Source organism: Motacilla alba, chromosome Z (assembly GCF_015832195.1).
Source record: "Motacilla alba alba isolate MOTALB_02 chromosome Z, Motacilla_alba_V1.0_pri, whole genome shotgun sequence".
Lineage (NCBI taxonomy): Eukaryota > Metazoa > Chordata > Aves > Passeriformes > Motacillidae > Motacilla > Motacilla alba.
Genome location: NC_052046.1, coordinates 21,462,372 through 21,477,332, shown reverse-complemented (window position 1 = coordinate 21,477,332; position 14,961 = coordinate 21,462,372). Strand labels below are relative to the sequence as shown.

The 14,961-nt window shown below is 37.1% G+C and overlaps 1 protein-coding gene across 12 annotated transcripts in view; it reads right to left on the bottom strand.

Annotated features, from left to right (window-relative positions):
- MAST4 (microtubule associated serine/threonine kinase family member 4) overlaps positions 1 to 14,961 on the bottom strand; it is a 292,655-nt gene that overhangs the window by 74,458 nt on the left and 203,236 nt on the right. For 11 of the 12 annotated variants that reach the window (XM_038123723.1, XM_038123724.1, XM_038123725.1 and 8 more), the window contains one exon: positions 716 to 804. In XM_038123723.1, coding sequence (XP_037979651.1) covers positions 716 to 804 — 89 coding nt within the window. Of the gene's footprint in view, positions 1 to 715; positions 805 to 10,811; positions 10,843 to 14,961 lie in introns of those variants that run through there. The other variant, XM_038123734.1, reaches the window with a different exon arrangement.

The following is a 14,961-nucleotide window of genomic DNA, read 5'->3' as shown; positions in this document are numbered from 1 at the left end:
GGAGATGCCTTAATATAGTTCCAAAATTCATGTGACGCTCTGCACCTTCTTGTTTAGCATCTCCCTGCAAGCAATTCTCCAGAGTATTCAAAGTCATTGATTACATAAGGATTAGTGTGGTGCATTCATTTTGGCCTGTAGTTACAGCCAATGCACCCTCAGAAACAAAGACAGTAAATCTTTGTGGAAATGTGAGGTGATATGCTAAAAATGTTATTTTTAAAAATTAAGGCAATTATTATAAATAAAATATTTATTTATGGACATTCATTCAAGCCTTAAGTGTTTCAGATGTTTTAGAAGAAAAACAAAATTATCATCAATTTATTGCTATGCAAAGTGAAGTACAGCAACTACCACCAAAGTGCCTGACCCTATAAATCCTTGGGAGCAGAAGTTCCAGGAACAGAATGGAATACAGACTCCACTACCTTCATTATGTGGTGCAAGCTATAGGAAGACCAATGGTAGGAGGGGGAGAGAAAATCTACCAGAATGCTAAGTGGAGAAATAAAAAATAGCTACATTATGTATTTTAACTGCTCCTGATCATAACATAGGATTTAGGGATCTAAATGTAAAACAGAAATTGGGATAGGATGAAATCTAAATTTTTGCTATTACAGTGAAAAGAACAGTAGAGTATGTTTTCCTTCAGTTATACAGACACCGTAAGAATTTCATAATAGCAGTAGTAGCATAGTTATAAAATCACCTGTATGAGCTGAGAGTGGTGAATGAGGCCGAGGCAGAGCTGGAGACTGACTACTGCCCATCAAACTCTTCCTGTTACTTGTTCTACAGCTGTGGGCAAAAAGAAAGGAAAGAAGACATTAGCATGAGAAATACAGCATGTACCACATATTGGTGTTTTGAGATCCTGCTACTGAGCTCCTTGACTTTCCAGTTTCCTATTAAAAATCAGAGCTATTGTTGTTTTTGTAGGCATGTCCAGGAAGTCTATGATTATAATGGATAATGGCAAAACCAGAAGTTTTCAAACAAAATACACCGTGGATACTTTTCAGGCTTTCACGTTTGCTGTTCTGTGCAATGACCAGCATTTCCCAGTACAGTCATTTACAAAATATTCTTCTCTGACTAAAGCTTATTTCTCTTATTTTCCCATACACGTTTGTAAAATATAAAAATAAATATAATGTGAAACACAGTCTCAGGTTTACAATCACCATTCAATGACTAAAACTGTTCCTGTTGCATGAACTATCGCTTGAAATCACATACCAGAGAGAGCAAGACTTATCAATCTGAGAATGATGTAATAATCATAAATCTCTAATTATTGAGATAAATTTCACATCTGTGCCTTTTGTCAATGGAACAGATGATAACTAAAAAGATGAATGCATTTATTTACTCATACATTTTTCATCTGCAAAGCCACTAATTTCCCAGACCACAAGATCATTAAACAAGATTAAAAGTAAATTAAGACATTGATTAAACTTGGGAAAGGAGGTATTTTTCTTAAATATATCATACAGTTTTTATATATTAGTTGGCAGAATAGTTTTCTTCTTCCCTCATTCTACTATAATGAATATTCTCATAAACATAAATCCCCAACACTCCAAACATTCATGCAGAAGGAAAATATCATCCTGAAGTAAGAGACCTTTGCTGTGTATAAACTGGAGTGCATATGATAATGTTTACAGCACTGCAATCAGAATTTCTCTGTAAAGGTTTTGAAAAACTCCAAACTACTAAAATGGAGAAAGTTTATATACAAAAGCATTTAATTATCAAAGCAGACCGCAAGACAAGCAGATTCAGATCTTATTTGCAGCCATCTCAAAAAATTACTTTTGTAACATTATGACAATCTCTGATTATGTAACAGCCAGAAACCAAGACTAATAGTCTTGATACAGTTAAATTGAATAAAGTTCAAAAGAATGGATAAGGTTTAATAGCATAAAAAAGAGCAGATACAGAAGTACTCCAAAGTAAAACAGAAGACAAGGAAAATAAAGAAAAAAAAGTAGATTAAAAGTTGAGTACAAAATCAGTATAGATGGTATCTGCAAAATGCAAAAGAAGTCAAATACTAAGACCCCTCTCCCCTTCAAAAATGTTTTGTGAAGCAGCAAGACTGTCACTTCCAAATCTCTAATAGGTTAATGCAAAGTCCATTTCCACACTGCACAAAGTTTTGCCATATTACATAATTATTACAGTGATTTAACCTTCAAGTGTACCATTACTGTAGACCTTTATAAGAAAAGAATGTACAAAATTATTGAAATTTTCACATGTGGAGTACTGGAAAAGTCAAAACTCACTTAAAACATACACTGCCATTTTAAAGCCAAACAAAAAGGATGAACTTTTAAAATGTGAAAATATAAACACAAGTTCTTAGTAACCTGTCTAGATTAATTTCCACTTTTTAAATCACAAAACCTGAGCAAATATTTCATATTCCATTAGACAACAAAGTCTTAATTGTTTCCCCCTTCTCTAAATTTTGACCAGGTAAAGAGTCATTGAATTCCTCTCTTATCAAAGAATGGTTCAAAATTTTCCTTCTGGCTTCATGCAAAGTCATATTTTTGCTACTTTACCTGCTATTCTTGTTTTAAAAGCTTGAATAACTGTTTCTTAGTAATTCTCCCATCTAAAATTGAACCCCGGAAAAACTTCTGGTATTTATTACACATTCATTAGAAGACACAGAGATTGCATCTATCCATGATGATGTGACAGTATCACTACTAACATCTGCAATGCAGGCTGAGGCTCAGAGCACCCGCAATGTGACTTGAAAGCATGGCTGAAGTCTGGGATTTAAAGGACCACCAAAAATTTTGGCAAAAGAAGTAATATATTTAAAGCACAAAAAGTTTAGGTACCCTTCACAGATTTTGCTACATGGATGATTCCTTGCACTTACTTGTCACTTGTCCTTACTTGTAGAAATTGAGACTTTTATCACTTTTGTCAGAATTTCCTATGTAAACAAACAAATGCCTTGTATTCACTTTTACATTAATATCCAAACTTTAAACTCCTCAGTTGAATGTGCAATGTCTTTCACAAATCATTATCAAAAACATCTAATTAAACTTATCTTTGGGTTTTGTTTTGGTTTTGTGTTTTGGTTTTTGTTTTTTTTTTTTTTTTTTTGGAGGCTGTGTATTTTTAACACTCTGGAGTGGAGAGTATGATGGCATTACCTTCAATATCAAGGTCTTACATAATGAGAAATCTTTCCCCCCACTGCCATTTCAAAAACATGTTTGCTACTTGCTCAGATGTGGCTGCAGAGAGAATTTATCTTCTATCATACTCAAATGAAATGTTCTACTGAGAAATAAAAGATATGAAGTTTTCCTCTAGTTGCCTTACCAGTAAGGTAAGATGCAGCTCACTGCATGGAAGGACAAATCCATCCTACAGCTCTCACTATAAGCTTTGTTTTTCAGCGTGCTTCACAAAGATTTTGAAACAATGTAATCCATCCTGTATAATCTGTGAAATACAATTCCTTCCCCAAAATAATGGTACTATAAAAGAGGCATTTTGTGGATGAAAAAAAAATAAACTTCAGGGAACCTTGAAAGATGATCTAAGCTCCCAGAACTCCACAAATAGGAAGCAGGGTGGCACAAAGGAAGTATCAAAGCATTACTTACTGGACTGTATTTACCCTTGAAACAGCAATCTACCTTATACAGAAGAATCTCAGAAATTAAAACCATTTTAAGAAAAAATAGTTTTTTCTAGATCTCTGAACAGGTCAAGTAACTTTCCCCTTCTATTGTTTTCATAAAACTATTCTTCTCCCATTCAAATCTGACAAGATAAACCAACTGATAAGAGGCAGCCCTGAAAGAAAGCTTCTTTGTCTGCAGTAAAGTTATAGCCATGCAGGAATACTCTACAGGGATTGTAACTAAGGGAAATTTAAACCTTGGTAAACCACAGAGCACTAACCCCCAAAATGCAATTCTCTAAGCCTTGAATTTCATGCTGTGATCAGGTTGCATGCCAAGAAAAGACTAGCAAGCTAGGCAGCAGGTAAGACGTAAAGCTTAGAACACTTAAAAAAAAAAAAAAAAAGAAAACTTTTACCAGATGAAAAAGAATAGGAGAGAGCACAGAAAAAAACCAGTCACATTTAGAAATAACTAAACTTTGGGACGTGCAGAAAACTTCAACAGAACAGAAAGTTTGCATTTGTTTCCCTTTGCCTTCTTCTCTGCCCCACAAATACCCTTCTTGGACTTTATTCCTCCTGGGTGACTATCTATCTGGAAGTCATTGACCTTATACTGTATCACCAGTGCCCTGGACAAATGGCACAACTCCTTATCTTAGAATCCAATTCATAATTTCCTATTTGTTTCCCAAATCCACCCCCCACAGACAGGTTCTGTCATACCTCCTGCTCTCTGTCACTGACACTCCTGCCCACTCACTCTTCTCCTCCCTATCCTGACTTCTCACCAAGTCTCACTATGGGGGAATTCCTCCCTCACCTCAGCTCCAGTATCATTCCCAATGCACTAACTCCGAGTCACTTCTCCAGCTGCTACAGACAATCAAGGTTTCTGGCGAGAAGCACTCACAATAAAACAAACAGAAGACACTACACAGAAAGTGCCTCTGCTGAAATTCTATTGTAACAAACCCAGGGTGAACAGCAGCTGCTGAAAGATGCAACCCAGTTGCATCAAGCTTGATTACTTTGCTCCTTAAATAGCCACAATTCTTCCCATATTAGGCAAAAGCTATTTGAGTACAAATGAGGGGAACAGTTAGACTGTTATAAATCAGCAAAGCCCAAGACTCAAGTAAGAGTATGGTTGTTAAAACAGAGTTACATTCCACGATCTCCTGGAAATATTAAACAGAATAAAAAGCTGAAGCAGAAATGCAGTGTTTCTAGGACAGACAATACTTCATCTGGAGCTGAAACGCAGGTTTCCTGGTACAGTAATCAAGAAATGGCAATAGTTGTGAAAGATAGGCACTGAAATGGAAATTTCTTCCTCTGAATGAGGGCTAAAGGATGAACAAATTACTGGCAGTGAAGGCTAATCACTTTTATTTATTCAAAAGAAGTAGGGAAAGCAGGCTATTTTGTCAGAGCCAGGCTTGCCAGGCTCTTCATGGGAAATATGGCATCAGCCTTTATAATTTATAATTATTTCATTTCACCATCCTCAGTCATTAATATTTACACTTGTAATGAAGATGTATTTGGAGTCTAAAGTATTCTGACAGTTCAGCATCTCTCACAGACTATGCTGAGCACAGCACTACTCCACACCATCTTAATTCTGGTATTAGTGTAATCTATAGCAGTTTAGCTGGAGGCAAAGATTAGAAGGGGATTTCTCCCATTCTAAGAAGAGGCTGCAAACAAATGGTTTTAGTTGACAATACAAGCACAAAAAAATTATTTTAGTACCATACCCAGAATGCAAAGCCTAACTAAGTACACATGAGATACTAATAATGCAAGACCAGCCTTCCTATAAAGGCTCCAGGGATAAAAAAAGGGGTTTTAATTTCTCTGGTGTTAAAACTGCATGGTTGAAAACTACCCCAGCAGGAACATGCTGTCCCTAGCAAGACTTGAGATGTTGTGACTTTGGTTATACAGGAAAGTTAAATTTAAGTTCTATTTCAGTTATATTTAACTTGTTATGAAGGCAGCTAAGGTATGACTTCATAGTTGTTATCTTCAGCAACACCAACACTGAAAAGTCATTGAACCACGCACACTGAACTTAAAAAAACCCAGAACATTTGAAGCGAGTAATTTAGTTTAGTTTGTCCAGGCTATTTTGTCTGGTTGATTTGGTTTACTTTGTTTTTAAACAAGAAACCTTCTGCATTAAAAAGCAGTTCAGTGAGTACTTCCATGTGCTCCAGAACCTAGACAAGTTCTTCGGGGATATTAAGTGGAATAAATGCAAAAACCAGCTACCCTGAAGAAATGACGCGCATCGATACTGCAAGCAGCTTCCTTGTCGAAAGTAGCCTTGAAGCTTGTATTTGATGAAGCATCTCCAGACCTAGAAAGTCAAAGCAACACACAGCCCACACTTAGCGCCAGTTCACACCTAGATCCTTTATGCAAGGAAACCAATTGGCCGAGAACGTTCCTCACTGAATACTGCAGAATTAGAGTTACACTGGGACAATCAACAGACCCCATCCAGAGATAATGACTGCTACCCTGTTCTAATTTACCGCTAGGAAAGAGTAAAAGAGTAAGGAAGCAAAGGTTTCCACTTCTGAGAGATATTTTCTATCTCTCTGATTCAAAATTTCAAGGTGATACAATAACTGAGGGAAGTGTGCAAACCATCTGAATCCAAGTAAAATACAGCATCAGTAACACAGAGAATTTTCATTTTATTCTTTTGAAGGCTTCAGTATTTCACATTCATATCAATTTATTATCTAGCAGTATTTTCTGATCTATTTTACCGACACTGTATGTCTGTAGCCACATTTCTCTTCACAGAGAAATGCAAGGCACAATTCTTCTCAAGAATGTTTCTAGATTCACATTCTCTGAACCTCAGAGAAAGGAAAAACAATTCTTATTGTTTGCTGTGCCTGTGTTTGTGCAAAAGTAGAATGCAATATGGAGACTGTTTATCCAAAGTGATGGTGTTTTGTTTCCTTGGCCTATCAGGGCCAAGTGTGTGTGTGTTGGGACTGAGGGCAGACAGTCAAGTCTCTGTGCAGTTGTGCAGTTGAGTGCAGAGCTGACTGCTTGGCAGATTCAGTTTAGATGTAATGTAATATAGTGTAATATAGTATAGAATAAAGTAATTAATTAGCCTTTTGATATCAATGGAGTCTTCCTCATCATTTCTCTCTCCCCTCATCAGGGGACCAGCAAATTGATATATGTCTGCATATACTCTCCAAATTTGGTATGTGTATATATTCATATACAGACACATATTCATCTTTATATGCATAAAATGTATGCATATATTTAGATAAATATATATATATATATATCAAACATCCTACCTTTACAACATTGCATATACAGTCAAACAGTCTATTTACTATACATACTCTCTCTACAGGAATTATTCTACATCAGTCTGTAATGTGCTGTGAAAAACAGGCTACTGGGATTTAAATTTTAAGTGTTATAATGTAGGGAGGGATTCAGATTTTCCTCTTGTATATGAGTTTTAGTCAACTTAAGTAAGGTGAGCTTTAGTCTGAAGAAACGAGAGTGCTGTCAAAACATAATGAAAACAGCACACCAAGATGCAGCTGCTTGCAGCCCTAGTTTGGTGGTCTGTCTCTCAAACCTTTGCAACACTACACTGAGTGCTTTGGCTATTGGCCAGATAACCATGGGCAGTAAGCCACAGGTCCTCTCTAAATACTGAAAAATGTGCATGCAACAACCCTTCTCCCTATCATTAATACCAATTACCAGCATGCCACCATGCCATCAGAACTTCACCTTTCCTCAATCATACAAAAGAAGAGACTTTTTCTTCATATTTCTAAAAAGGAAAAATCTACAGGGAAAATAAAAACATAAATCACAATCAACTAGATGTATGATCACCCTTTCCATAAACAGCCTAAGGGATTCAAATGGACACAAGACAGCATCATTGCAAAAACAGACACCATGAAAAATCACAGAATTGTAAAAATATCTGCCAAATCTCTAATAACCAGACCTGGGGGAGACTGAGACAAAGACTACTTACATTGAGAAGGGCTTCTCAATCTCCTTTGAACCAGAGTCTTACAACACAAATAACAAGGTCATTATGCTTTTCTCAACTGAACTTGCTAGTTGGATGTGTTCAGCGCCCTCAGCTTCACTGACTGCTTTCACTTTTACTGTAGTCAATTTCAATCCATAATTTTTCTCCTTCTTGCACAGGAGAATAATCAGTACAACAGTTACAAGAAATCCTAATTTCTTCTACAGATTTAAAATGGCATACTTCCATCTGTCCTGAACCTTCCTAAACCCACTGATTCACATTTAACTCAGATAATTAAATATTCACCTATATTAAAAAAAAGGAGTATTAAGCTAACTACTAACCCCGTAGTTGTACAATATTAATAAAATAGCTGCACAAAAGTTAAAGTCTGTACTACAACCAAAGTGAATGCAGAGGAGTGCATACAAAAAGAATGATCAGGATCACAAACCACTGGACCACTAAGCAATTCTTCTTTATTATACCCAAATTTACCTTTCCGCATCTTCACATCGTACAACCCACTGAGAACATGATAATGTGATCATTTAAATCCCACTGTTTCTTGAATTTATAGTTTATTTTGTATTCTGAGAAGGGAAATAAACCAAGTTACTCGGTGTCTCCTATCATACTGAAAAATTTAACTAAATTCCTTGATACAAAAATTGTATTCATTCAAAATAGAAGGATAATTAGGAAGCTAGCACCAAATGCAGAGGACAAATATGCAGGGATGACCTAAATTACTGCTAAGTATGATTGTCTCCATGCTACCTAATTCAGAACATGTAAAAAAACTCACAAACAAACAAAAAAACCTACCAAAAACAAAACAACACTCAAATCAAACAAACAAAAAAACCTAACTGAAAAAAAGCCAAAATCAGTAGCTACTGTGAGAGGTTGATAATATATAACAAGCCTTATCTTCAAAAAAAAGTCATACATCACACCTATGAAGATCACAGCATCACTAGTTTGGAGGCATAACCGAATGAAGTAGTGCCTTGACTTGCACAGTAGATAATGGTGCAGAAACTGTTTGCATTAGACAGGAAATACCTATTTACCAGAGGGCATCTATCATACCAGCCTATCTAGGCTACAGACAGGAGGTTCAAAAAAGAGGCCTCCTTGCACTTTTGGGCCATCCCCTACAGATTACATTAACCCTTATCACTCCATTTTCTGACTTGAATTTCCTGGTGCATCTCCTGTGCTGAGAGAATGCAGCCAGACATTTCCTACCAAGCTGCAGAGGCCAGGCTGGGGGAAGGATTTCTCTCACTCTGACCCACTGCTGGTTGTTAACGGCTTGGGAGAAACTGGGGGAGCAGATGGAGGTGAGTCAGGATTTTGTATGCCATTTCCTCTGGAGCCATCACTTCACCTCAGGCTGGTGTGCTGTCTGCAAGGCTATAGTTCAGACACTGTCCTAGGCAATGCTTCCACTGCATCTGTCCCTGGTTCAGGAGCTAGGCTGGAGCCCTGCTGCTGCTGTTCACAACACAAGAGCAGTCAGACTCAGTCAAGGGACCCATAAGGTGAGGGACCATCTCCTCACCCTTCTACCCCCCTCAATGGAGAACAGTAACTTTTTCCACATTTACATTCAACAAACCAGTCAATATACTGGCAACTTACCCCCAGTCAGCCCCTTCAAAAAATAACCCCAAATAAAACCAACAAACAAACGGGTCCTGTTCCAGCCATACTTCCTTTGAACAACATCCATCCAGACTCAAGGACTAACCACAGCCAATTCCCCAGGACATTTCAGTACTGCTATGGAGCCAAGCACATATCCTGAGTTTTCTGTAACTCCGGTTAAAAGTGAGGCCACCAGAGTTCAGAATTTAGATAAAACAGGGGAGTGTCTCCAGATTACAGACCAAAGACCTGTTTGTCCAGTTACCTACCACAGTGAAACCTTGTTCACCTTCTCTCCAGCTTTCTCATTCTGTTTTCCCCTTAGCACTACCTCCTCTTGGGCTTCTTTCCTTCTTACTTGCTCAGAACAGCACTGTTCCTAACTTACCATGTACCAGGCCAGGATGATAAGCCATATAGCCCTCTTCAAAGCAGTGAGCACATTCCTCAAATAGCATGGAGAGAACTTTAAGGAGTGCTTCTCTTGGTTCAAAGTGTCGGCATGGCATCAATACCTAAAACATCCCAGTGGGTTAAAGCCTATCATGTTTTGAAATTAGGCAGTTACATGCAGCCAGCCTAAAAAAGCCTACTTCCTTGGTGGATGTCTAAGAGACACTGCAAAAATTACTAATCCATTTTCAGTTGGGGGAAGAAAACAAGAAACTACTTCACCTGCTTCTTGCTATGGGTGTTGTGCTTCATCTTCCTTTCAACCTCCTCTATTTGTTGGTACCCATTAAAATATTTATGTTGCCAAGGTGACTTTCACATAAAAAGAATCAGAAGCTTATTAAAACAGAAGTCTACATAGCACCCTTTATCACATGAAACACGGTCTGCATTGCACTGTACTCCAGAGACTCACCCAGGAGAAAAGCCACTAAGCGACAAAGTCCTAGAAACACTTATTCCTACATTATTTTACAGTATTTTTAAGATAAGTTTTATGATTTTTGTTCCCCTTTGTTTACCACACCCCTCCCCCAACTTTTTTTCCCCTAATAGTCTTCAAGAAGTAGAACTAAAGTAATGACATCCTAAAATTCAAGGGTAGGAGATTGGGAAATGCTTGAAGGAGACAGATTTTACATGGTTTAACACTCTAATTCAGTAGTTGTTTTCTGGTTTAACCTCTAATTATAATTAAATTTGACTCCTTTCTTCTATAATTAAGTAGAAACAATTTATTTTTACTCAAAAGAGCAGTAAGTACAGGACAGGACTGCTTCTTTCCTTCTTTAATAAATCTGGTAATTCCCATTATCTCAAAACTATGAGGCTGCACACAATGGATTAAATGTGTTGTCTTCAAACCTTTAGCAATACTACCAAAGACTTAAGAAATGAACAGGTAAGACAAGGTCAAAGCAATGCACTTGATTGAAGGAAAACCATACAGCACATCAAACACAGTACCAGAGGGGTCTGAATTCTTCTGTTATCACACCCAGCAGGACAAGAGTCTGAATTCTTTTATTCCTACTTGTGCAGGCTTCCCACTAGGGCAACTAGAAAAACAAAGGAGGGAAAAGCATTTAAGGAGTACAGTCCCCAGGAGACACATGCTCCTACTAAGAACATAAAGTTACCTTTTAACCTCTTGAGAACCAGAAGTGAGGATACATATCTACAGACTGGAAAGCAATACAGTAATGAAGCATAGCTGCCAACTGAGCATTTGATGTGAGGAAAATGAGCTTCATTCTTTCAGCAGCACTGTCGCACTAATTGCTGTGGTTTATCTTCTTTCTCCATCCAAACATGAGAGTTGCCAAAAATTCACAATAAATGCCTAATCTTCAACAACACGATGTAAATTTGCATCTTTTCTTTAAGGGAATCAATACAACTAACAGGGAAAAAGGTCCTATTCCTTTTCCCTTCTCAGGTTTTAAAAAACACAAAAGAAAATATTATGTAAATAAAGTGTCACACTTTCTATACAAGAAATATAAACACTTTGCAATTACTGTTCTGTCTTGCCTTTTGTTTAGACATAAGTAGTCAGTAATGCTTAAGCAGATAATGCACTGGACTTATGGAAAAAAAAAGAAAAAACTTCTAAAAAATTAAAATCATTATTTAGGGCAAAATATGGGTGTTTGAAAACTATGCCCTTTATGAGTTAGGAGACTGAATATGAACAATTAAGTGGAAGGCATTCAACCTCAAAACTATGTCTGTTCCCACAAGACCTCTGGCAGCACCATCAGTGTCCCACATTTGAGCGTGCACACATGGACTGCAGCTCAGAAATTCAGTGCGCAAACAAAAGACCCTCTTCTCTTTAGTGAGACCCACATTCTCCTTCCCTCCCACTGACAGCTGACCAAACGTTTTTTAATTAAATTACAATTAAGCATCTAAAAGCATTATTTTCCCAGGGGAAGGTGAAAAAAAAACAAACAACATTCACTGCACCCATTCAACTGTTGGTCTCTGTCAAGCCTGTGGCAGGGGGCACCAATTAATGTCAGCTATGGCAGCTTTCATGAAGAGGGTGTTTGTTCTGCAGAAACCAGACATCTGCAAAGTTATGCTAAAAGGTAAGTGACCAAACACTCCACAGTGCCATGATCTTAAAACACCACTACACATTTCTCTGCAGCCAGCAAGGTGCCATTCCCCAACAGTCTTATGGAGCAATAACAAATTAAAGTCTGTTTGTGTTGGAGTTTCCAAACACTATCCCTTTAGTAGCAAAACAGTAAATAACTGTTATAAAAAATGGGTATGTCTGATCTAGCTTTTTTCCAGATTAAAACTGAGCTTATGTAACAGACATAACTACTGATCATTACTTTCCATTTAACAAAGCCTCATGAGAAATTTAGCAGAAAAACAAATTAAGTACATGCTGGCACATAGTTGACACCATTTACAAATATACATAAATGACTTCTTCTCCCCACAGATTTGTATTAGGTATACAGTATCCACACTTAAAAAGTTAGCAGTGTACCTAAACTGGTATAGTCACATAAGCGATCTCCCTTCTAAAGACAAAGTTACACCATAGATAAAAGTCTTTTACTGGTTCAGAATTTCCCCATTAGAAAATAAAATTTTTTATTTTAACCATGAGTATAGAAACTGCCTTTTTCACTTGTAACTGTGTACTAAGAAAGCTGTGTCAGCAAGATTAACTTGACACTAGCTACAGCTCAATTATCGTCCCTGTATAAAACCCAGCACCCGGACTAAGTCTGGGAGCAAACTTCAGGTCCACATGGCAATATAGCTACTGAGGAAGGGAACCTATTACACATGCAGATCATCACACTGTGTAGTCACAGTGAGGTAATTAGAAATATCTGAATCATCTCTAGTGAAGCAATTTAAACATCTCCAGGCACAGTCACAAGTGGGGATGACACAAGGCCTCTGACATCCACTCACCTTTTTTTTTTTTTTTTTAATAGTAATGTTTAATCATCAAGCACCACAGAAGCCAGGAAAGATCAGATGATTTATGTGTTTCAGTGTGCTGCCACAGACCTGCACGATATATACATCCCATTTATAGTATTACAAATAATGCGGCATGGTATTGAAAAGTTTTAGTGGTGCATGCTTCATGTTTCAAGTGACTGGATTACTCAGTGAGGTCAGAAACAAATTATCTAGGCCACTGCAAATAAAGTACTGATAAAGCATTCATGTCATGTCATCAAACATCCCTTCCTTCTGACATACTGTGCCACTTTAGTAATCCAAGTCTCCAAATCACAAACAACTGTTCAATTTTAGAATCCCTTTAGTGTATCTAAAACAGGTTTTCTGCAGATCAAAACACCAGAGTGATGGGTTGTGACCCCTCATACAGGCTCTGAGAAAAAATTATGTATTATCCAGGGATAGGGAAATCCTTCTTTGCAATTATATACTTCAGGCTCCGTCCCACAACTAGAACACAATATGACTTTAAGTTTATCCACCCAGTTATGCCTAATGAAAATCCAATGAGTGAAACTGGAAAATTAGTAGCATGATTCTAGCAAAAAACCCCAGTACACATTCAACACTAGAAGTTTCCAAGCACAGTGAAGCATATCAACATGAATGAACCTGGCCCACAAAATCCATTTATAGTATGTCTTAAACAAGATTTCTTACTGTGAGTGAAGTTTTACAGAAAAAAATGGAATTTCCAGAATAAAGTAAGTTTAATTTCTCATTTATATCTCTCCTAACCACTTCAATAGTCAGTAACATCTTATTCTCTCATGAAAATCCAAGAACACAGAACACACACACACACACAAATTAGAATTAACTTGTATACTTTCTATACTAGATTTAAATCTATCCATCAACACAAGAATACAGGGAAAAGGCTAAGACCATCTTAAACACATTACAGAGTATATAAACAATTTATGAAAACAACTTTTGCATGTACTTTGCCCTGTAAAAACACCCATAGTGGTAAAGGACTATTTTACCACCAAAGCAGTGTACTAATTGCTCACAAATAGAAGTAGGTCACAGAAGATTCATGAAAGCAAATGCCAGTGACTCAGTGTAGAAGGAAGAAAAGAAGGAAGAAAATGAAGCAAGGATATGATTTATAGTGTGTAAATAGGTATGAGCTAACAGCGTGAAGAGGAATAATTTCACGATGAAGATGTGTTTAATTCACCCTGATGTGTCAAGAATGAAGTATCACATAAAATGACTAGTAAAGCAACATCCACTATAGAGACAAAAAATAAGTAGTGGTAATTACAGTAAACATTCTAATTTTGAACACATCAGTTAACTTACTGTCCTCAGCCAAAACAGCCCACAGCCCATGTGACGCAACCACTGCAACAGATCAGTGCTCCTGGCAGTAAGGAGAGCCACCTGAGAAGCTGCAGGAAACACTGCTTGTCAAACCACGCAACACAAGACAGTTAACATCTGCTTTTAAACTCAACTGATGAAACAATATCTGCTCCAATACAAGCAGAATTGCTGACAAAGGAGAGGAAACCAAAGTGAGTGGATTGCTGCCAAGCCTTAAATTACATAATGTAGTGTGTGCAGTCTTCAAGTTACATCTTCTGGATTCATACAGTGACTCAAATAGTCCAAGTTTTCAGTGTTTGAAGGTAGGGGTTTATTATTGTTGGGTTTGGTTTTTTGCTTTTTGGTTTGACAGTTTTTTTTGGAAGTTCATGTTTCAAGCTGTATTTTGGCAATGGAGAGATTCAAGATGAACAGTAAGTATCTAAAAACAGATAAAATTAACTTCTGCTAAATTCTACACAGCAATAATAAATTCCAAATAAAAAGGATCACTGGCTTGGATGCATATGAAGTAGAACAGTGCAATCCAATGTACAATCTTTCTTCTTTACACATCAATCTTTTCAAGAATTTTGGAAATTTTATCATGTAGTTAAAAATATCTCAAGATTTCATAATCCTGCAAGAACAGAGCTGTACAGGCTTTTTAACTTCTACTAAAATTCCACATTGAAGCAACAATGTCTGGGACAGCAGAAACACAACAGTGGAAGAAGTTAATTGGAAAGGGAATTTGTCTCAAAGTTGTCAATTCTCTCCTCTCTCAGAGGAG